This window comes from Falco punctatus (genome assembly GCF_963210335.1).
Source record: "Falco punctatus genome assembly, chromosome: 1".
NCBI lineage: Eukaryota > Metazoa > Chordata > Aves > Falconiformes > Falconidae > Falco > Falco punctatus.
This window is the reverse complement of record NC_137580.1, coordinates 73,454,024-73,477,179: the sequence shown is the minus strand read 5'-3', so window position 1 is coordinate 73,477,179 and position 23,156 is coordinate 73,454,024. Positions and strand designations below refer to the sequence as shown.

Sequence of the window (23,156 nt, the reverse complement as noted above, 5' to 3'; positions counted from 1 at the left end):
GCGGAGCCTGCCACCTCAGGGCAGAGCAATGGCACCATTTTCAAGTGCAAAGCAGGAGCTTGGGCTGCAGGGCGCTCCCTTGGCTTGCAGCTGAGGCACTAAATCTCAGAAGGGCGAAGGGCTGCAGGTAGCACTTCTTTGGGGACAAACAACCCCTTTTTGGCTCAACTACAATTTCCTAGAGTCACTTAGCTGACCAACAGCCACATGGGGTGCAGAAGACAGAGGATCATGTTCTACTCCTCTGCAAGTTTGTTTGTCGTATTTGCAGAGAAGAGAAAGCAATGCCTGCCATGGCAAAAAAATCCACCCACCCACCTACCCAACCAAAAACCCGCTGAGCCAAATGTCCATTGTTATTGATTGACTTTGTTGAATATCACAGGTTATTTAGTTCCATAGCAGTGGAGGTCTACAAAATGAATCTGCAATCCTGGGGGGGGGGGGGGGGGGGGGGGGCGGGAAATGGGTGGTTTTTATGCGCTAGTACAATTCTAAAATGCAGTAAATACAAGTTGTGAGGGGTTAGAAGTTCAGTGTAGTGTGCAAGCTGCAGTCCTATTTAAAGCACATACTCCATTAAAGCAATGCTCTCTTGTGAAAAAATTACCTTCCCATTAGAGGACAAAGCTGCTCTGTAATTAAGATAATGATTTTTTCTACAGTTGTCTTTTATCTTATTTTTCTAGCTAGCTTTTTTCAACTACTAAGTTTTTGAAATTAAACATGTTGGGAAATTTTTTTACAAGGTACTAATAAGAAAAACTGAGCAACTACTGGCTGCTGCAATGAGTCAGCCAAGGGGTGTTTTTTCTTAACTTAGCCCAGTGGGAACAGATAGTAATCTAGTGAATAAGAAAGACTACATATTTGAAAGGCTGTGGACTCCATTCTTAATGAAGTGGCTGTGCTGGACACCTTTTCTGAACCAGCATCTTATCAGATACAAACCATAAAGTCATTGAGCTTAGCAACATAGCTATGGCTGCATCGTTTTTATTTCTGCATGGTGGGTACTGAATATTGGAGAAAAATCTGACACTGTAAGCACAGCTTCATATGGCTGCTCTTCCCACCTGCCCCTTGTAATCAAGAGGGAGCTGGGGAGTCATCTTGTATTTTCTGTCAAGGTCAGTAATGACCTGGAGCTGATGTTGTATGAGCACTACCAGACAGGGACCTCTCTCAGCGCCTCTCAATAGCTTCATGCATGCTTCCATATAAATCACTCCTCTAACCCATGGTAGCCTAATTAAGAGTTTTTTGTACCTTACCATACTTGATGGCCCTCTGAGGTGAGGGGGGGCCTTCACACCTCATTTGCTGTTTGTAGCATTTAAACAGGGCAGCATGGGCAGGAGGGCAGTACTTTACAGGTTAAGTGCTGTTGTAAATAATTACAAGGGGGAAAATAGCTTTGCTGCTTGACTGCCACGTGTGGTATTGCACGCTCCATAAAGATGATGGAATTTTCCTGCTACCCTAACATGGCCGCATGCATGTGTCTGGTGGTTTGAATGTCCACGCTGAGATCTCATATTGCACTAAAGCAAAAGCACCAGTGTGAGACATGTTCATCTCTCTGAAGGGCATCCACACACAAAAAAAATGTTCCAACATGTGCTCCTTGTGATCTTCTTGCACCCCTTGTGAGGTGCTGGCATTCCTCAAACCTGCCAGCACTCCACTGGGATACTGCTGCAAGAAAGAGTCAGATATGCCATTAATATAATACTGTCTAAGATGCATTCATATAAGAGAAAGTTCAGTAGGGATTCAGTGATGGGCAGGACTTGTCCTGGTGGTTAGAGATAGAGGGGGTGGACCTTTACCACCACCATTCATAACATGGCAAGAAAGGTAAAATTCCCCAAACCTGTGGTCTATTTTTGCAAAATCCTGAGATGCTGGTGTTATTTAGCTCCTTTAGAAAACATTGCCTGAAATTCTCAGCTTGGGAGAGAATGTACTGTTATACGTTATAACTGTGTGTCAGTATGAAAAACTCTGAATTCATTACATTTTAAGGCTGTATGACTAACAAGCTTTGTGCCATTTTTTCATGTCTCTACGGAGTGCATGAGCACCTATCTCTCCAGTGCCACTTACCAGGTAACTGTTTTTTTCTGAAACTGTCATGAAAGCCCATATATGATTTACTGAGATCGAAAACAGGGAGCCTATAAAACTAGCCTGTTTACTTTCCTTGGATACCTACCCATGTTGTCACCAGTCCTCCTCCAGCCAAATGAGGTCAATCAGTTTGATGACCCCATTCCCCCCACTAAACCTTTAGCTGTAGAGAGCAGCTCCAACAAAGCACAGAAGGTCAAAATCTCCTCGGTGGAGAACTGGACACTAAACACCCATGGGGCCATGGTTAGGGAGAGGTTTGATATTGACTCCGCCAGCACCATGCCTCCTCAGTGCACTAGCCCTCCCAGCCTGGGGACAGGGACATCTCCCTGTAGCTAAGGGGGATTTCACCAGGGTTAGTGCCACAGGTCCCTGCTCTCCACCAAGATTTCCTTCCCCTGTTGTAGGGGGCCTCAGTTAAATGTCCTGTCTCAGCTTCAACCACCCAATGATCCCTACCAGCCTAATCATCCCCCACAGCTGCGCTGCTACACAGCAGGTATTTGCAGTTTCTGCTCATGTCCCACCTCTGCCTCTCTTTCCTAAATGTACAATTGCCTGTCTCAACCTCAGGTTCATAACCTTTTATCCTCTCATCTTTCTTGGCTTAGCATGTGAGCTGTTTTGCCTCCTTTTTAATCTGTGATCTATAAAGCAGAAGTCAAGTAATACTATGAGGTAAACAGGAGTGCATCACATTCCTTCATTTGCAGGCTGAAGAGAAATAGCAAAGGTATAAAGCACTGCACACTGCAAAGCTGTGAATCAGAGCCCCAAAAAACAGATACTAGCTTTTCAAAAGGGATACGTTTAAAGAAAAGGAAACACAACTTTCATTTTCCTCGCTGGTTTTTAAGCATCTTAGGGTGATGCTGTGATGGTTTTTTCCCACAGCAAGGCAGACTGCAAGCAATGAACAGCTAATGAAATGCAAACCTGGAAGTTTCACTGGCCTTTCTCAGCAGGTACTTTAGGGAAAATGCTCTATTATGGGAGTTCAAAATGCTGCTGGGGCAAAGGTTCAGCACCTCCAAGAAGCATGGAAGTTTCTTCATGCATTTTCTGGACATAAGACTCAAGCAATCCTGTGATCTTAAATCTGTCCCTTGCAAGCAGAGCCCTCCTTCCCCTGACTTCAAAATCTAAGCAGGTAAACAAGGCTGAAGCATCTCAGAAACCACTGTAATGTGGCCACTTATGCAGTAAAGTGGCCTCTCTTCCTAGCCCCAGGGCCATGCACAGAACTGGGAAAATAGTTGTGCCAAATGCAAAATAGGTTCATGTTCATGTCCTCTGAACAAAACTTACAAAAGAGAAACCTGAAACTATAGCACATCCCCAAAATTATTTAAAGATTAAATGTGAATCTATTTTTCTACTGAAACCACTCATCAGATGGTGAGTCTTCACATAGGTTTTATTCTTTGCTTTATTTATTTAAGAAAAAGAAGCAAAAAGCAAGCGGTAAGTCTGAACTTCATTCTTGTATCTAAAGGGTTTTGCTTGAAACATGGTTAAACCCAAAGCTCACACTAAAAAGAAGTTTAAAAGATCCATAGCGTATCACATCAAATATTCATTCAATTTGCAAATATGTGTAGTCTTAAGGAGCTCATCTATCAGGAGAAGAAGTAAAACCGGAATTCTCACATAGATGTGAACAATAACCAACTCTTTTGTCAGTACTGCTGCTCTAAAGTAAAATGGACGTAAGAAAATTAGCCAGTATAAGTATCTTTTTGCCTGTAAACATCTTCTGTGCTGGGCTGCCAGGCCTGGCTTTCCCCTCTGCCAGCAGCGGCATTAAAACAAAATATCCTTCCACCCCTGTTACGCTAGCTGCTGCCTTGCTGTGCTGGCTTCTGTTTCCAGCAAGCGGAAGTCTGTGCTGCCCTATTCTGCAGCTGGTTCTGTTTTCCTTGATCCCATACACCTGTAACTGGAATTACACCATCAAAGGACACATGTTGTGATTACACACTCCTTGGGCATCAGGTGCTGGTTTATTACCACAGTGCAGGCACAGCATTGTGCTCAGTGTGTTGTTGGTTGGGTTCTCTCTGGCTGTGGTGCTCTGCTTGTCCTAAGAGATGGGAATGGAGAGAAGGTAGAGGGTTTACTCTGACCTCTAAAAAGAGGTTAGTGCTGCTACTAGCCTTCCATAATCTTTCTAATTAGAATAAAGAGCTTTTCTCGGGCAGGCAGTATGGGTGAGCTTTGCCCTTTTTTGAATCCATGTCCTCCTTGTGCCAGAAAGAGCAGTGAGTGACTAGTGTGGGTGAAGCTAAGCAGCTGAAGGTGGTCTTCTCCAACAAAGAAATGCTGTGCTGGGCATCTAATTCCAGTTTTTGAAAGAGCTGGTTGGAAAGCAAAAATTGGGGGGGGGCACATGAGAAGAAAGCAAAAATTCAGGGGTGGGGGGCACATAAGAAGAAAACTATGCAGTATCTGTTTTTTTCAGAGGCTTACAGCTCTCATTAATGCAGGCAGGTTCTTATATCTGATTTTCCTGCACCCTGTGGTAGATTCCTAAACTAGAGATTTACTTGCAGGGGCAAGAGTCTCTGGCATGACTGTTCTACCTGATAACCCCCATTATACAGGATATCTGGCTTCTAGTCCTTGTTTTGAATTGAGTAACAGGGTAGGAGCCCCATTTGCATACATCCTGCATTGTGTGTCTTCCTCTCTGAGAAATTTAGCCAGAACATCCAATTTGACCTGAAGCACAACCAAAAAGGGAGAATGGGAGTGGGGAGGAAGGAATCTTCTTATAGTTGAAATCAGAATTAAAAACTAGTCTAAATAAAAAAAACCTACTGGAATCTGCTCATCCTTAAATATCCATGGAACAATCTCCATGGAAAGCTCCCTCTATCATCACTGTTTCTGCAGTAAATCACAGCCATATCTGAATGTTCCTGGAGTAGTCTTTTTTTTTTTTTTTTTTTTTTTTTTTCCCCTCCTGTAACCAATTCTCAGAAGTTGGGTACATCTTTATTAAAAAAAGGTATTTACAGAGCTCTGGCAAATCCACTTTCCCTCCATGCTGGCTAGAAAAATATTCAAGGGAAACTTTAGCCAGATGTTTGGTGATTAGCAAATTCCTAATTAAAACTGTTTCATGTAGTTGATCATAGTTATACAAATCTTAAAACAGCATGACTACGCTGCAGAAAGCCCCTGCTCCTACCTTTTGCCAAGCATGAGAGGGCTGAATCTAGATTACCATAGGTAGTAGCTGTTTACCCCCAGCTACAGGCAGCATCCATGACATGTACTAAAATACATACCCTTGATCTCTCTCTGCAGTCAAGCGCTCACAGGAAAGGGAGAGAAGTATCCCCTGGACCTTGACTCCAGGTATTTGGGAGGTCTGACCCTAATTTAGGTGAGGAAAATGTACTTAAAGACAGCATATTATGCAAGGTGTGAACAGTGCAGACCTTCAAGGTGCCAAGCGGTGCTGTAAAGGGCTGGGAATTTAGAGAAGGGTTTCAGTCCCTTCTTCCATCACCCCCTTATGTCCCTGGCCACTGGCACTGCTCTAATCCCTGCAGAGCAGGAGAGGGGCTGCGGTACTGCCCAGCTGCCGGGAGGGCCGTGTCCCTTCCAGCTCCCCCGCAGCCCATCATCCCTCCCTGCCGTAACCCAGAGGCTGTGCCCGTCTTTGGGAAGTGCCTGCCACCAGCAAGAGAGGCTGTGCTGCAGCACAAGCCTTCAAAAGCTGTCAGTGATGTAGAGGCTGAGCAATAGAGTCAGCCACCTGCTTGCTCGGGAAGTCATGGCTAATACGCTTTCACATCTTCAGCCTTTTCCAGCTGTCATATAACCTGCCAAACTGCCCTTTTCCTTTGTTTTCTCTTTTTTCCGCCTTCTCTTAGGAGAACAAATAAATATGCTCACTGCAAAAGGGAAAAGAGAGAGTAGGGACCGGGTTCAGCTGCTGCTTCCACAACTCATCTGAGGTCTGATCTTGCTGTACCTGTTTCATGGTCTCTGCCTCAGCTTTCTGCTCTGTGAAAGCAGAGTGATACTACTTGCTGTTAATGAAAACACTTGTAAGATTAGATACTTTCAGAAAATTAACATGACATGTTCCTGAAATTTGTCCGAAGTTATGGCAACTTCCTTATAGAAATTCTCCTGTGGGAGAGGAGAGGCAATTATTTTGAAAGGCTTACAAGTTAGTGTGATGATAAATGCTAGGATCTTATTTTTCAGATTGTTCTGTTTTACCTTCTCTCCATTCCCTACCTGGGGCTGCATTACAGCTCTGCTTCCAGCAGTTGCAGGCAGCTGCTGGTTGCAGGGGGAGAACTCCCGTGGCATTATTTATGGCAGCTCTCAGGGAGAGGACAGTGATTTACTGTGTGTCATCTTTTGCAGCTGCGAATTTGCAGCATGGCGACAGGGCCAGTTGGTGGAATCCTAATTTTCAGCCTGACGCAGAGGTAGAGAAAGGTGGCTGGGTAAAAAAAATAAGAACCTGTCAATATCCTCCTTTGTCTACCCACAAGTAAACTTTTACTTTCTGGAATTGGGAAATTAGGGTTGGGAATATCCTGCCATTCATGCTCCCATCTCTCCTGCCAGACAGCTTTTCAAAAGAAGTCAGGATAGTCTTGATTCTTTCTCTAAACTTTGGAGATATTTTTTTTTTTTTTTTTAATATGGCTCCCTTTCTCTTATGTCTCTCTTCCAAACTCTACTTTTGACTGCAGTAGATATTGCGAGGTTGAGAGCTGGTTGTCACCAGACCTGCCCCATGCTCTGAGCTGAACAACACGCAGCAGCAGGGCAGCAACAGAAACCCTCATGGGGCTCTTGGCTCTACCTCTGCTGGCAGAAAGAAGGAGCTCACTTCTATGTGCTATCAAAAAGAAGCTGCAGATTTTGACCTCATGCCGTTGATCTTGGAAAAGATCTGCAAAGATCATCTGAATAGGCTCACCAGCTTATCCAAATTGAATCTCAGTGCCAAGTCGCTTAGTTTTGACCTAAGCTATAGAACTGTTACATTCCCTACAAAGCCATTGGCCTTCTGCAGAGAGGAGTTGATAAAATAGCACCTGGGAATGCCTTGTGTTTTATTTCTGGGGTTATTTCTTTTAGCCACAGTTTATCTGGAGCCGAGCACAGGAACATGAAGGGATACATTTTGTAATGACAGCAAACCCTGGCATCACTGTCTGTCAGTCATAGCAAACCATGCCAGCCTGCTGTGGCACCGTGTTACGAGAGCATGAGCAAGCCCAGCCCAGTGGCCCCTGTGGGAAGCTACTCCATGGGCTGTGCCTGCTGGAGAGGGAGGAAAGGGGGAAAGAGAGAAAGTTCACTTTTTTGCTCCCAAGCTTCCTCCTCTGAGATCCGGATGGTAGATGTTGCATAACTGCAAGTGGGATTAATCATTTTATGCAAGAAGTGATGGTACAATACCAGAGGGTAAGTGTGCCCATTGTCTGGTCTGTCTGGCTATGAAAGAGTTTTGCTTCAAGGCATCTCCTGTAATTGCAGGTTTTGTTGGTCAAGCTGTAAAACACTTTTAGGATATAATTATGTGTGCTGTCATTGCTATGCAAGCTTTTGTTTTGTATGTCTCTTATTCTCCTGAGCCAAATGGAATCTAATCTTCAGGTCAGTTATCAATAGATTGGTGAAAGGAGGGAAAACCCCCACAACTCTAAAAACATAGAAACCCCCCAAATGCTGAGAAACAATTAGGGGCTCTCAGACTGAAAAACTAAATGTTGAAATTGCGTTACTTACTTTTAAGAATACAATATAATTACTTGGTTTAACCATGTGGGCTTTGATAGTCAAGATATGCAGTGAAATAAGGTAGAATTTCTCATCACTATCAAAAGCACTAAATTTTGTCACAATATCAAATGCTTTAAAATCGTTCTGGGGGTTAAAGAAAAAAATAGATTGTACTATTGCTATGTCAGGAAGCTGGTTTATATTTTTGTTAATCATTTAAAAATCAAGCTTGAGATTACTCCTTGAAACTTTTCCTACTTACACTGTTTCTAATTTATGCTTTTGTATGTTTGCTGTTGAATGTAACCACTGGACGCTCCAATATGAAATATTGGAAATATGGGGTATAAGAGTGGCAAGAACTGCATACTCTTACTCTGCTTACTCGCTTATTTACTCTTCTTACTCTATGAAAAGTCTCAGTTCTGACCTGGATGGATTAGTTGCAAAGGAAAGCAGTTATTTCCTCCTGTTTCTACCTGGGCTGAAATTTCTGCCAGAAGACTTAGATACGCTAGTGGCTTTGCTACATGTATATTTTACCTAACAAACTTGTTTTGCTCAGAACATACATTCCTCAAGTTTGTGCGAATAACACGGGCCTAGATCCAAGGGGGAAAAAGGTATAAGATGAAGTGCAAAGCTTCAGATCACCCTGCCAGTTCCTTCCGCTCTGCTTCCTCCAGCAGCAAAGGTAATGGTAGGTCTGGATTGCACTGCCTTGTTCCAAAGCACTAAAACCCAGAGGCCAAAGAAAATAGTTATGCACCCGAACAGGTTCAGACCTTGCTTATTGCAATGCAGAAGGGACCTGATTAGGCAAAGTTTGGGAGACAAGAATAGGTAGCTGGCTGTGGCTCTTGGAAAACTGCAGCATTGCTAGGGAGATGCCTTTATTAACAGAATAAACACTCAGTCCTCCCACGGATTGTTATCCAGCTTGAATGGCACTGGTTCTTATCAAGGCACTTATTCGTAATATGGAAATTTCACATAGTGTGATTCTTAGAGTAAACACCAGGCTGCTTAAAGCTCTGATTCCTATCATGCAAAGTAGACTGCAGCCCCTCAGGACACACACTGCAGTGGAAGGTGGGCAATAAACCATCAATTATTAACTTTTGTAACCCCCAGTAGCTAGCAGGATTTCTGTGCCAAACTTCTTCACCTCTCCGTACTGCTGGTAGTCCTGCAAGTGCACTGTGAAAGATGATAGATATCAAAACCTGTCAGTAAGCTCTCCTGTTGGCAGAAAACCTACGTACACAAGGTTGGCAGTCTGGCACGCTGGTGTATTATTGAAGGTAATTACTAAGTCTGGTGAAAAGCAACTAGACCATTTCCTAGCTTATGTCCCCGTATATAAGAGCAACATGGTTACAAAACGCAGCAGAAACGCATCGCATCGGCTTTGCTTGCAGAGTTGTACTGCTTTATCTTGTGTCATTTCCTTCTACACCCAGGGGAGGTTAAAAGATCTGAATGCTCATCAAGGTAGAGAAATTTATCATCCTATGTGTCTTTGAGGAGGGCTTACCTGTTGCACCTTGGAAGGGCAAGTAGGCAGTGCTAGCCCCAGACCAGCTGGGATGCCCCAGGCAATATTTCTAGGGGTATCCGTCTCAGGCAGATCTATTTGTAATTTGGGCCAGACTTATGTCAGAAGTGTGGTTTGACACATGTTTAGCCTGAACAGCAGGAGTTGCATTTCTCAAACTGCAAGATTTAGTGTAAGAAATCTTAATTATTTTTTTTTTTAAGGATGGTCAAATTCACTCCTGTAAATTTGGCAGGAACTCTCATAATTTCCTAGGCAGAATTGTGGCAATTCCTTAGGCTTCCCCAGATACAGACAGTAGTATACTGGCTATTTGAAAAGTATTCATTAGTATGATTTGAGAAAGGCTTGAAAGAAAGAACATATTTTGGGAGTGTTTCTAGAAATTATTCTTCTATGAAATGCTTTTGCTTGGGAGAACAAATCAAAATAATGAATTAGATTTTGAAGCATTAGTATAACTTATGGGATACCTTAAATATTTTCACTTTCAGTGTCCAAAGGACTGTTTGGAGAGGGCTCTCCTCAATATAACATTAATCTACCGGTTTTGTTAGTGCAGTGTTTGTGTTCAGAAGTACTGATTTCAAGCCCCAGCACATTTAAAACCCTGGATGGGAATGGATCTGGGAAACTTTCGCTACTGCAACCAAGTACTTAGGAGATAAAAGCCTTTGAGATATTTTTAAATGTCAAATTTCAGACACAAAGCATATTACTGTGATTTGATCTTCAGACTGTATTTATCTGTCTAGCTTCTCCTATTCTATCAACAACTGTTCACTTTGGAGATAGCTTTAAACTATTGATTTGGGTTCTTTATAATCAAAATTATGATATTTAAATCAAGCTATGTAAATCATTCATCTAAATAGCATCTAAAAGGAAATTTTGAAGGTTTTGCTTTTCATTTTTAAGGGCTCAAAAGAATCACTTGACAATTTAAAAAAACTGAAAGAATCATCAGCTATATATTTTGTCATCTTTTCTTCTGTAAACAACTAATAAATGTCAAATATGCAAGTGCTACATAGATCTCCTAAAAATGAGCTGTTCTAGACTGTCAGTTAACAGGACTTAATGCAACTAATGTGTCTTCTGTTTCTCAGAATGTGGATGTAGCTAGTTTGTATCACACTGAGGTTTTGCACTGCCTGAAGCATGACTCCAAGAAAAGATGATCGCTTCTAGACACTTAAATGAAAGATCTTCTCCTGAACCCGATAAACCAAATACCACAGTGTGCTTAAGGATGATGCTGATGTTGTCAAAGACCACCCATGGTGTTCCCTTTCTCACTGAAGATATGCTCTGGGTCTCTGTGGGACTTACTGTCTTTTCCTTTTCAGCTCTCTTGTGTCTTTTCAGCATGCTTTCGTTCTGCCGGTTATCAATTCATTGGAGTCCAACTTTGATATTAGCAAAGACCATATTGTCATAGCTGTAATGAGTGCTTGACTTTTAAAGGTAGCATAAACATGTATGCTATATAAAAATTAAAGTTCACTAATCACCACAACTCTTAAGATTAATCATGTTAGCAATTTGATTTCTCAAGTAATTACTTCTTAGCTGAAGATGAGGCTCGCATATTTATTCAGTGGTAGGTCAGGTTCAGCGAACTCATTTGTTTATCCTTCTTATAGGACATCAGCAGATGGTCTTAAGAAATTAGGTAAAGTCATTCCTTACAATCTAATTTCTTAATTTTTTTTTCCCTTAAAGGACAAACATTTTTATATGTCATTTTGGTGTTTTCTTAATGAAAATGTATCACGTTTATGATTTTGTGTTCAAAAAAGTCTGAGAATGGCCTAGGTTAAACAGTAATTGACCCAAATAAGTGTCTGTTTGCGTCTCACTCTTGAAAAAAACAGTAACAAAGTAAAACTAAACTACTTTTCTCAATTGTTAGCTTTATCCTGCTAAGCGGGAGAGCAGTTTCTTACATGGCTTGTTAACCGCAGAGCCTCTCAGGCAGGGGGCAGTTGACAAGTGACACTGGAGGAAATGCTCAGTCAGGTGAGATTTTGGGGAGAAGACATCCAAGAAGTATGTGGTAAGAAGCTTTCCATTTTTGGCTAACCTAGGTATCCTGTATTGATGCGGGAAAGCGCCACTTTTGTCACAGCCTAACCAGGAGAGCTGGGTTCCCAAGTGTGCTCTGTGTTGGTCTCTGCTGTCTGTAAGTTAATGATGAAACTAACACTGACCTTAGACATTGGGGTGTCCTGAGTTTGTGTGAAATCATCAGTTACTTCAGTTGTGAAAACAGCTACTGATTTGCTTATGTGCAGCTTGAGACCCACAACTCGGGTCCTTAAGTTGTATGTCTGTGATCATACTTCTTGTCATACAGTCAAAATGTCATTTATGACTGCCTCTGGTGTTGCACAAGCATTGCAGGGGACAGTTTGAAGAACGTGTAATTTTAGGAAGGAATGCCGTCTCCATTCCCCAGCAATCACATGCAACATCACAGCTGGGTTTTGGATCTCAGAGACGATGTTGGAAGCATGGCAGTTAGCAAGGCAGCCTTTCCCAGTGCTAACTGAGGAGGGGAGGTGCAGAGCTGTTCCAGCTGCAGAGAGCACATCAGTTGGCTTTGTTCTTCTGCAGACTCCACAAACTGTCCCTGCCTTCACTTGGACTTGCCTTTGGTGTGTGGTAATGAAAGCAAGAGGAAAATTAGGCCCCAGGTGCTCATAGAAACATAGAATCCTTTAAGTTGGAAAAGATCATGGAGTTCAACTGTAAACCTAACACTGTCAAGTCCATCACTAAACCGTGTCCCTAAGTGCAACATCTACACATCTTTTAAATACCTCCAGTGATGGTGACTCAACCACTTCCCTGGGCAACCTCTTCCAATGCTTAGCAACCCTTTCAGTGAAGAAATTTTTCCTAATATCCAATCTGAACTTCCCCTGGCACAACCTGAGGCCATGAAAGAGTGCATTTTTTTATAAAGCTTAGTAACTGTCATTTTTCAAGTGATTTTCTAAAGAGGACTGGAATACAGGTAGTGCACAGGAACCAATATACCTTGAAAGTGTATTTCTTTGTTATAAGAAGGTTGGTAGCATGCCATGACTCACTATAATGAATTAATTTAGTGTTTACCATAACAGCACTGAGCTTAATGAACTCATGATATTTATGCAACTGTCTGTAGATATTCTCTTGCCATTTGGGATTTATAAATGGGTACTAATCTTTTTATCACCACTTTCTCCTGAGCAGGAAACATCTGCATAGTGAAAGGCCAGTTAAGCTCAACTCAACTCTTTCTATCTTAAAAGTAAGCAGAAGATCTTGAATAACTTGAAATTTGTCTTTACCTAGTTTCTGGATTTTTAGTATTCAGCAAAACTACGCAGCTTGAACAAAACTGTTCTAGAGCTATCCTTATAAAATTCCAACACAGTTGTATAATAAATAGTGCTAATATCTCGTTTCTTATTACTGCAGGTGCCGTTTCATTTAAGTTTAACCTTCTGTATTTGAGAGAGTGTCCATGTAAGTTTAACAGCTTAAGTAAGAAGTAGTTCACTAATTTAAACAAAGTGATGCTAATTTATGGAATCCAAGTCGCGCGTGCTGCATCTTCTGAAGCTAGTGGTTTATTGCTGAGCAAAACAGAAAGTCAGCTGCTTTCTCTCTTTAATATTGTTTGATTTGCAAATCCTTAATGCTGAACAGCAGGTCTGGTTTACTATTGCTTCCTCTATTGTATCTAGAAGGTGAGATGCTTATCCTTGTTTCTGCACACTGACTTCTTATTGACAGCAGTGTGACACTGAGCACTGCTGAAGAGCAGATCAGAAGGCAACCACCTGCCTGCCCTCATGGGGCACAAGTTGGGTTTAAATCTGCTTGGAGTTCCTGCCAAAGAACAGGCTTCGCAGCTGGACCCAAGGGTGCTCTTTTGCTGAGTTAAGTGGTGGGAATGGGTGGAGAGAGAATGCGACTTTATCTAATCTGGCAGCCCAAGCTGCATTTGGCTGGCATGAAAAATTTCCTCTCGTGGAGCCCATGATTGGCAGCTTATTAAAATGCTGGCTGGGAAAAAAAAAAAAAAAAGACACACAGAAAACCAGAAAACATTCTTTCCAAACCCAGCATTTTTGTTTACAGATATCAAGACCTGCAGTTGAAGGAAGGACTGGAATAGTAATGAACTCTCTGCCTCCAGGTGCTTTGCTCATCTTGCAAGCTCTCCTAGTATGTCCTCAGTCTGCTTAGGAGCAAGCACTGACATGGCTCCCCTGCTTTCTTTCACCTCAGGATAGGTACTTCTGCCCTACACCTTCCCATGCCGCCTCTGCTTCTGGGTTGTATTTTTCAATTATTTAGTGCCCCTTTTAACTCTAGGCTTAGATCTAGGGATGCCTGACTGGGTAGCACAGCTGGTGCTGGGCAAGCAGCCATTTCTGAATGAACACCTTCCCACCAGCTCCCTAAACACTTCTAAGTTTTATTTCTTACCATTTCCTATCTCTTTATTCTGTGTGTTTGAACAAGACAAAATTGCACAGGAATATTCCCCTCCTGTAGGTGAATACAGATATATCCTTCAGACTCCTCAGCAGCTTCATAACTGTCTGTGGCTGTAACGTGATGCAAACTTGATTTGTTGGGCAGCTGGGGAATGGCAGTGTTTGTTGGCACTGGGAATAGCATCAAAGTCAAAGCTTTGAGCATCAACGTGTCTCCTGCAAGGCCCCAAGGATAAGATCAAATTAATGAAAACTCATCAGGTTTCAGTGAGACGATGAGGTGCCGCTGGTGGGGGACCAGGTGAAAAGGATCCTCAGGAACCTCCTACTTGCCTGCCTCCGTCCTTATCCCTTGTTTCCCTCCCCAGGGCTGGGACTGTCTCTTCCCCAGGCAGGAGGCAGCACGTATGTCCAGGCAGCAGCCACCCCTCTCTGATGCTGAAGCCCTGAGCCAGCCTCGCAGGTGGCACCTGCGAAAGCTGCTCGGCTGCCGAGAGGGGGGCCTGCTTTGCCAAAACCTAAAGCCAGCTCAAGGAGATGCAATAGGAATTGGCATCACTCCAGTTATTGCCATGAATAAGAAAGATTTAGGCAGTTGCCTCACTGAAAGGAAAAAAAAAAAACAAAAGAAAAAAAAAAACCAGCAACCCTCCCTGTGGGTTCCTATCTGTTTGCTTTGGTAACTGAAGGATGGTCACAAATCAGCGTAGTTTTATACCTTGTTTTATGAGAGAGGAACTGAATTTTAAGAAGACTTGGTACCAGAGGTTGTGCCTGAGGAATGTGACTCTTGGCGAGCCAATAGAGAAGTTACTTGAACCCTTTCAGCTGCCCAGCCCCACCTGCAGGCACCAAGGGCTCCCAAAGGCCACCGGTGGGAGCTACCCAGGAGACAGCGCAAGGGCTGGGGCCTTGGCTCAGGACCCCCGGCACAGCCCACTGAGGTACACATATAGCTTTGCTTTTATTTGTTTGTTTATTTATTTATTCTCCCACTTCTGACAGCAGTCACTCGTTGCATGGCTTTGCTTATCTCTGCTGCAGCCTAATCCCAGATACTAGAGGCAGAGCAGCACCTCATCACCTCCTCTTCCTCATCAGTGCTGATGGTGAGGTTATTCCTCTGGATAACACATTCCTGGTGCAGGAAGCTGATATGCAGTAGTCTTCAGCATCTCAGACCATGTATTGGTGTTTCTGATCTCGTTGTAAAAGGCCTGTTGCATCTCTTGTTCGCTACTGATAACTTGGAAAGAGTAAAGCATCAAAAAAAGTGTTGTCACAGATGTCTCAATTTTGTAGCATTTGTGACACCTTGCTATCATAAGGAGTTAGAGGTTGTTATCTGTGGGTATTTTGCAGGAATAATTATACTTCACTGCCAGCAGCAAAGTATGTAGTTACTGAGCTGAATCAAGCCCTATTCCCATTGATTCAGTAGGGTTTGTTCCCATCGCTGTCAGACTTGGAAACCACAGGCAGCTTAGTTTTCTGTGTTTATATCCACCAGACATTACTCGGCACTGTGAATTCAGGACCAAATTGGTTAAAGTGCATGCAGACATTTTCTTTTTTGCAGCTCGATAACTTTCCGCCATTGCCTTGAAAAATGTTGCTGTAACAGTTCGCCTGCTAGAGGAAAATATATTAAGCCCTGTGCTCTATACATAAGCAAGTTTTAAAGGTCATGTTTTTCAGACAAATCAGAATGTTTTAATATATAGGGGGGGGGTTGTAAGCTATTTAAGACTATGGTATTTCAAAACAGCAGGAACTCATACACCCTACTTATTACTTTCCACTACATTTACTACCAGTTTATGTTGCAGTACTACTGTGTGCCAATACAGCCGGCTCAAAGGAGCCAAGGCTGTCAAGGAAAAGTGCAGTTGTAAAAATCCGGGACTTGTGAAAAGAGGCACTTTCTGGAATTATAGCCATTTAGCGCACCATTATCATTCAGATATCATTTAGTTACTGCGTGTTATTATTATTTTAGTCATTTATTAAACGTGAAAATCAAACAACAAACTAATGGTAGCGTCTGCCACCCAACAGGTATCTGTTAGAGTGTGTAAGGGCACCCACCAGGAACTGCAGCAAAAGCGCGTATTTTTATGGAAAGAGTGCCATCGTGTGGGACGCTCCTGCGGCACCCGAGTACCGCAATGCCTACGTGCTGTGCAGGCTTGCAAGAAACCTCCCTTCCTCGTGTTGTTTTTCATGGAATTTCAGTAAAAGTACGGTTTTCATTTCTGAAAATGTGCCACAATAATAGGAAGTTTCATAACTAGGAACAGCCTGGTAGCGTTAAATCTTCTTAATATGTTAACTATTATTTTGGTTCCACAAACAGGTGAATTCAAAACCAAAGTGTTTCACTAAGTCTAACGGAAGTGGGATCTACCTTTTTCTCTGTATGAAGTTAATATAGTTAGATACTCATTCTTTTACAATTTCTCTTTATAAGTATTTTATCTCTTAACATCTGTTTACCGCTGCAGTTTTACAAGGCTTCGTTTTAAGCTTTCCATTTCTCAAGCTTTTCCATGTAATGATAAAATTACTATCCCTGGTTTCTGCTTCTTTTTTTTTATGTTTCCTTTAAATAATTGAACTTATATATTACATCCATAAAGAAAATTGCCAGTAATTACCAGGAGTACAATTAGGAATAAATCTCTGTTAAGGAACAAGCCAAAGTTCAGTGTCTTTATGCAAATGCCTATTGTTAAAAAGATGTCTTGTGTAATCGGGAATTATACTGACAAGTGAAGAATCATTTAATTAATGAGAATAGAGCAATCAGTTGGATGGTTCATTCTATTACTGACGGAATAAAAGAGAGAAAACAGCCCTGCTGAGGGACTAGAGCTGCTGAAAAAAAGCTGCTGAAGAAAAACTCCCATGATGTTGTTCTGTTACTGTCTTGTGTAGATAGTACAGTTATTCCTAAATATAAAAACATATATGCCAGATGTTTGGATTGGGCATCAAAAGTTAACCTCCTGTTACTCCGCAGGAACGTATATGAAAGGGTTCTGTTTACACTGACTATCTGCTGCTCCTGCTGACCTGACAGACTGGAATATTTGGGCCCAAACTCACGTAAATCCTAATGCAGGACGTTAGGGCAGCGAGAACCCGAATTATGGCGAGTTATGTCTGTAAGCACTGTATGCCATGATAGAGAGTAGCATGTGGACTCCGTTGGTAGTCACAGAGGAGTATTTATGGTGGGAAAGGACCTCTGAAGGTCTCCAGCCCAGCCCTCTGTTCAAAGCACGTCCCGTTATGTCAGGTTGCTCTGGGCCTTGCCCAGTGGGACTTTGAATACCGCCAAGGATGGAGGTGCCGCAGATTCTCTGTTCCAGTGTTTGACGTCTTCCATTTTTCTTTTATGTAGTTGGAATGGCTCTTGTCCCAGTTTGTCTGTTTCTGAGACAAATCTCTTTCTGTCCCTGGGTGCAGCTCCAGATTCTCTGCATGCTCCCAATAGGCAGCTGTAGGCAGCAATGACAGCCACCTGCATGTGGTCCCCACGCCTCCACAGCTCCTCTGGACGTGGATGCCTCAGAGCAGCTATTCTGCCTCTTGCAACAGAACGGAAAGTCCTCCTGTCCTTGACATATCACTGTCCCCTTCGGAAGCTTCGGGACGGGGCTTCCCTAAGTTGGCATTGAGTATGGGACAATTCAAAACACAGCCCAGGCAATTCTGACCTTGTTTGCCATTTTCCAGGGCTGGACATTTAGCAATGTATTGTCAGCAGACATTGCACAGAATTTGCCCCACTTCTTGTAAACAGAGCTATGCAAACAGGGTGCTTCTGGCATCTCCAAAGCCATGCATATCACCTGCAATCTGTTCCTCAGGAGCACCGTTCCCTTTGGTATAGCACAGAGCTGGACAAGCAGTTCCCTTCTGAACAGGTCAAGATCTCAGCCGTAGGACGTACTCCTGGGTAGGAAGCAGAAGCTCACTCCAGAGCCGTGCTGTCATTGCAGCTGCCGATGGCTGCATGAAGTCTCCCATTCCTGGTAGGACTACAGCATAAGTATATGGTCGTTTGGATGTGCCATAGCAAATTTTGTGGCTTCGTTGATGTGACTACCCGTTTAAGTGGCATTAGAGGTTGAGTGATCCCTGTATAGAACCCTATGCTACCAAGGTGCATTGAAACCCTCTTTCCTAATACTCTATATTTCTGAGGTTGAGATGGACCACTACATTGAGTTGTTACAGTATCCCAGAGTCAGTGTAGCAGCTTTTCTTCCCACTTCAATGCAGTACAGTCTCTGGTAGCAATGTCCCAGACCTCCCCTGGTTTGTGTGCATTTGGATTTTTGTCATGCTGTGTCAAATGATTGCACAAGTAATTGTTTGCCTTCCAACACTGAAATGAAAAACAAATTTATTACATGAAGGAAAACATTCCCTCTGTTTTATTCTTTTTAAGTGTAATCACTGAATTTTTTATTTTGGGTAACCAGATGCACCCAGCTGCTACTCTAGTCACTTCTGGATGTTTTTAAATAAAAACACTCTCCTCAGGAATAAATGAACTAAATATGAAAGTCTTCTTCCAAACAAAATTCTCGTTTCTCAAACGTTCATCCCACAGGAAGCCTAGCTAAATACATTGGCCTTGCAAGCTGCCTAATAAATCTTTGGCGGTGGACTGGGTACATAGGTGCAAGGATGAGTGAATTCCACAGCAAAGAACCTTCCTATGGAAATCACTTACCAGCAGGTCGCACGCTCCTATTGAGCAGGATTAGTTTAGGTTGTCACTGACTGCAACTAAGACGGTTCAGCTCTTTCTCCAAAGCAGCAATTAGGTAACCTGATAAAGATCTGTTTACAGTAAAGTAATGTGTATCACGGGGTACATCTGAACTGTATTTTCTTTTTTTTTTTTTTTTTTTTAGTTGAAATGCCTCTTTTCCAGTGATTAAATGCAAAATATATATTCTCAAATCAAAAGTCAATTGACATAGTCTGTAGTGAACTGTAGTGAAGGCTAGTTAAGAAAATAGTTAAGTGTTAAGTGTCTTAAAAGACAGAAAGAGAGGTTTGTGTGTGCTTTCCTGTATCTAGAGTGGAGCATAGATATCCATATGCTCAAATTTACAGGCAACCCATATTCAAGCTTTCTTTTCTGGCTAAACCAGTCTGTCCGGATTCATCAGCTGCCTGGCTTTCCGAGACACATGGGAAGGTTGTAAGTGGTTGGATTACATCTTCGCACCCTCAGGTGCCACCTTCATTGCCCCACTGTAACCCCTGACTCTGTGCTTTCTCCTCAAGGATTTTGGAGCTGCAGCAGAATGGTGACATGGACATACTGAAGCATAAGTGGTGGCCAAAGAACGGTCAATGTGATCTTTACTCATCTGTGGATACCAAACAGAAAGGAGGTGCCCTGGACATAAAAAGTTTTGCAGGTGTTTTCTGCATCCTCGCTGCTGGAATTGTCCTATCCTGTTTCATTGCAATGTTGGAAACATGGTGGAACAAAAGGAAAGGCTCCCGGGTTCCATCAAAAGAGGTATTAGACCCTCCATTTCTCCTGGGGAATTTTCATGCACCCTAAAGATTGCTGCCTTGACTTTATAACATTAGAGAGGGTGGGGAATCAAATTCAGAAATATTTCCTTAGCTTCCTGATTTTGTAAGGTAAATGTTGCTCCTCAAAATCTCTTATCTATTTTTTCTAGAAAAGCTTGAATTAAAAAAAAATTATATTGATGATGTATAAATATGCAACTATTCTGAGTAAAACACAACTGCTACTTGTAGAGTAGTACATTATTAATACATCAATATTTAGTTCATTATTCCCATTGGTGAGAGCTAATTCTCACCAGTAAGTTCAAAGGTTTCTTGGCTTCTACTTGAAAAATGTATCCCCTAGGCTCAGTGGCTGAGTCTTTCAAAATAGATTTGTAAAGCTTAGCCCTTTAATCAGCAGTTAGCTCCTTAAATAAGCTTGTCCTCATTTTCAGAAATCTTAACCTCTTGAGACTTCCACGAACTTCAGTTCTCGTTTTATTATCTGAAGTTCAGGGAAGCAAGAGTATGTCATATTTTTCAGATTCAGGGAAGACTTATTTCTGAAACCTACTACAGACGTGTTTCAGAAAATCTTGGCCACAGACCATGTGCAAATATGTTATTTTACACCAGAGATGAGTTTACTTCCACACCTGCATGTGTAACGCTTTCTTTCCTGTGGCAATCTACCTGTCCCTTTACCAGCCATCTCAGCTTTATGCAGTCTTACAACAAATTTGTTACCTTCATAATTAAGTCTTTGGATCTACAAAAAACTTAAAAAAAAAAAAAAAAAGACCTTATTAAGATGTACTTGGCAGCAATGCCCAAAGCTGAACCTAAATATGAGCTTTAATGTAGCACTATCAATTATAGCTTTTCTGTGTAGCTTAGATGCATCTGTGTAGCTTGTGGGGTATTGCTGTTAATTTGTGTGCAGTAGTCTCGCCTTCTCTGCAGTTTCTCCATTGTGTTTATTCCTGCTAATCTAATGCTGTGTAATCAGGCAGGATTAATTACACTACCTAATTAGACAGCATTGGCACTGATGTTAGAATACATTTAATCTTTTCTTGGCTGTTTTAATTCCCAAGCTTTTTTTTTTTTCAAGATCTGGACCGGACCATTATTAAAAGGAAAAAAAAAAAAAAAAGAATCTCTAGTCTAAATTGGGTTTCTCAGGAATGGAAACCATATAATTTCAGCTGGTGAATTACTTTTAAAACCTATAATTTACTGGATTGTTGTTTACCCAAACTTTCAGAACTTCATACTTAATATTTATCTGGCACAAAACATAAAAATAAATAACAAAGGAAAAGAAAAAATCAACACAGATATTTTATATAACCATAAAATTTCCTATTTCAATTTCCAAATGCAGAGAAATTCAAGTGTGTACTTTCCACAAATGGTATAATTTGGCCTCCTTGATCTTTTTTACGTGGTCATTAGCTTAGCATTTACAATTGCATCTCCACGCTAAATTGAAAAGCTTGGCTCAAAACTGCGTTTAACATGGACGTACGTGCTGAATGTCCCCACTATCCTGGATGTGGGTGTCATTCAGCAAAGTAATACCTCTTAACTAACTTTCTTAAAATTCATTTTAGCTTCCATGAAATCCATTGGCTCTTCCAGGCCACTAGTCCAGAATCGGGGGTCAGATTGGGCCAGTTTGTGGTCAGCAAGCCAACCCTTTTTCCTGGTGGCTGCCATCTTGTGCTCCAGAATGCAAGCATTTATACTGAAAAAAATTGTCTTATGGTTGCGAAGATAACTTTTCGGTCGCGTACCAGAAGTAATCCATTCAATGATGTCTGCCTGAGTCTGCAGACAGCCTTAAACAGTAGCTCTGAGAGAAGTATGAACCGCCCCAGTAATCTCAATGGGATGTTGACTCTGAAGCCTGATGATAATTTAAATGTGAAAACTGCTGAATATTTCACTACTGATCACACAAGAGAGAAGAGGAAAGATCATATTATGGAGATATGCACAATCTTACTGTGAGTGGGTCTCATTTTGGTGTATCGATTGGGTGGAGATCGGGTTGTGGGCGAAGCATGGGAGAATATCACCGCTTTTATATTTTCACTGGTCTGACCCTAGCCCCAAATGCATCTCTGTAAGAGAAGAAAGAGGACAATTTTGAGGAACTTATAGAGGCTCAGAAGTGATGAAATTCCAATCTTTTCCCAATTGGCATTTTAAATTACAAAGTGTTTGTATGCTTTTTCAAAATTAAAAACAAGGAAACAAAAAAAAAAAAAAAAACCAAAACAACAAAAAAGGAAAAATGTTTAGGACTGTCCCTCAGAGACATAGTCATGACTTGCACTCGCTAACAGAGCCTCTGTATTTTTCTTTAGCTTCCAGTGTGGCCCCAATTCTCCTGCAATCATATCATCTCCAAAGTTTTTAGAGAGAGCGTTTGGTGAATGCGTTTGGTTTTGATGTCACCTGTGTGGTTGTTATGTGCATCCATGTCTATGTCCACCTGTGAATAAACTCTAGACAGAAAGCTAAGTCCAAGAAATGAGCACTGCATTTTTTCCTTCCTGTGATGAGCTCCAACCCAAGCCTCTGTGGTCAGCGATCGTCCAGTCCCTGGTTGATCCCTGATGCCCTGTTCCCTGCCCCTTTCCCCCCACTCTGTCTCCCTGTCCCTGCCCTTGGAGGGTAAAATCCCGGAGGGGAGCTGGCCTCTCAGCTCCTTCCAGTCGGGCTCTGTGTTCGGCGTGGTCCCAGCGCAAATATTCAGTGATCCGTTTTGCTAAGCAGATGAACTCCTGCAGTTTGTTCTAGGTGTGGACTTTTTCAGAGTGCTTGACTTCATTCCTAGGCAAAGGAGGGATCTCAAGCCCATTCGGTATACTAGGAGTTTTGCCATTGATTCAGGGAGCTCTGGATCAAGCCAGTCATTGAATTGCAGTAATCAAGGCTGGAAGTCATCAGTGCACATCTATCGGCTGCCTAATTATCCTCTGTGAGGTCCTAAAGTGTGACATATTTCTAGTGGCCTGGAAGAGCCAGTAGATTTCACAGAGCTTAAGGTAAATTTTAAGGTTAGTTGAAATCGATTTTTGTTCTGAATGAGCTGCGCTATCTAGACTGAGGGAATACCCCTGTATGTGTATACTTAACACTGCTTTGAATTAAGCTTTGCAGTTCAGTAGAAATATGTATGTACAACACAAGTGATTTACTCTGTCACCCAGGAGTTTCTCCAGTTTTTAGACTTCCGTGCATTTAAATTCTCAATTATAACAAACCTACCTGCTTAACTGAGTTCTCTGGGAGGAGAGATTTAAGAAGGAAAAGGGACAGAGAAGGGACAGAGCTAAAAGAAGGGATGATATATTTCTTATAATAAATATCCCAGGCCATTGCCTCTTCTTCTCACCCACAAGAGCGTAATTCCATCAGAATCAATGGAATTGCTTCTTTGTAGGTAAGGGGAGAATTATTCCCTCTGTTGGCATCGTAATTTAAAATTGCCTGGTGTACCCCTTTCTGTGTGACGTCAGTGAGTCAGAAATGCTTGGGTTTTTGTCTGGAAGTTCAGCTTTTCTACAGCACAACTTATGTTATAAAGTTAAAGAGCAACCTGAGATGTTTTTAGTCCTTTCTTAAGCCCTGAA

At 42.1% G+C, this 23,156-nt stretch overlaps 1 protein-coding gene across 3 annotated transcripts in view; it reads left to right on the top strand.

Moving 5' to 3' along the window:
* GRID2 (glutamate ionotropic receptor delta type subunit 2) overlaps positions 1-23,156 on the top strand; it is a 790,688-nt gene that overhangs the window by 764,392 nt on the left and 3,140 nt on the right. Inside the window, exon 15 of one of the 3 annotated variants that reach the window (XR_013924346.1) lies at positions 19,267-22,568. Coding sequence is in view for 1 of the 3 variants with exons in the window: in XM_080368765.1 (XP_080224891.1) it covers positions 19,267-19,507 (241 nt within the window). In the remaining 2 variants the exon portion in view is untranslated. Of the gene's footprint in view, positions 1-19,266; positions 22,581-23,156 lie in introns of all 3 variants that reach the window. The other 2 variants (XR_013924347.1, XM_080368765.1) reach the window with 2 other exon arrangements.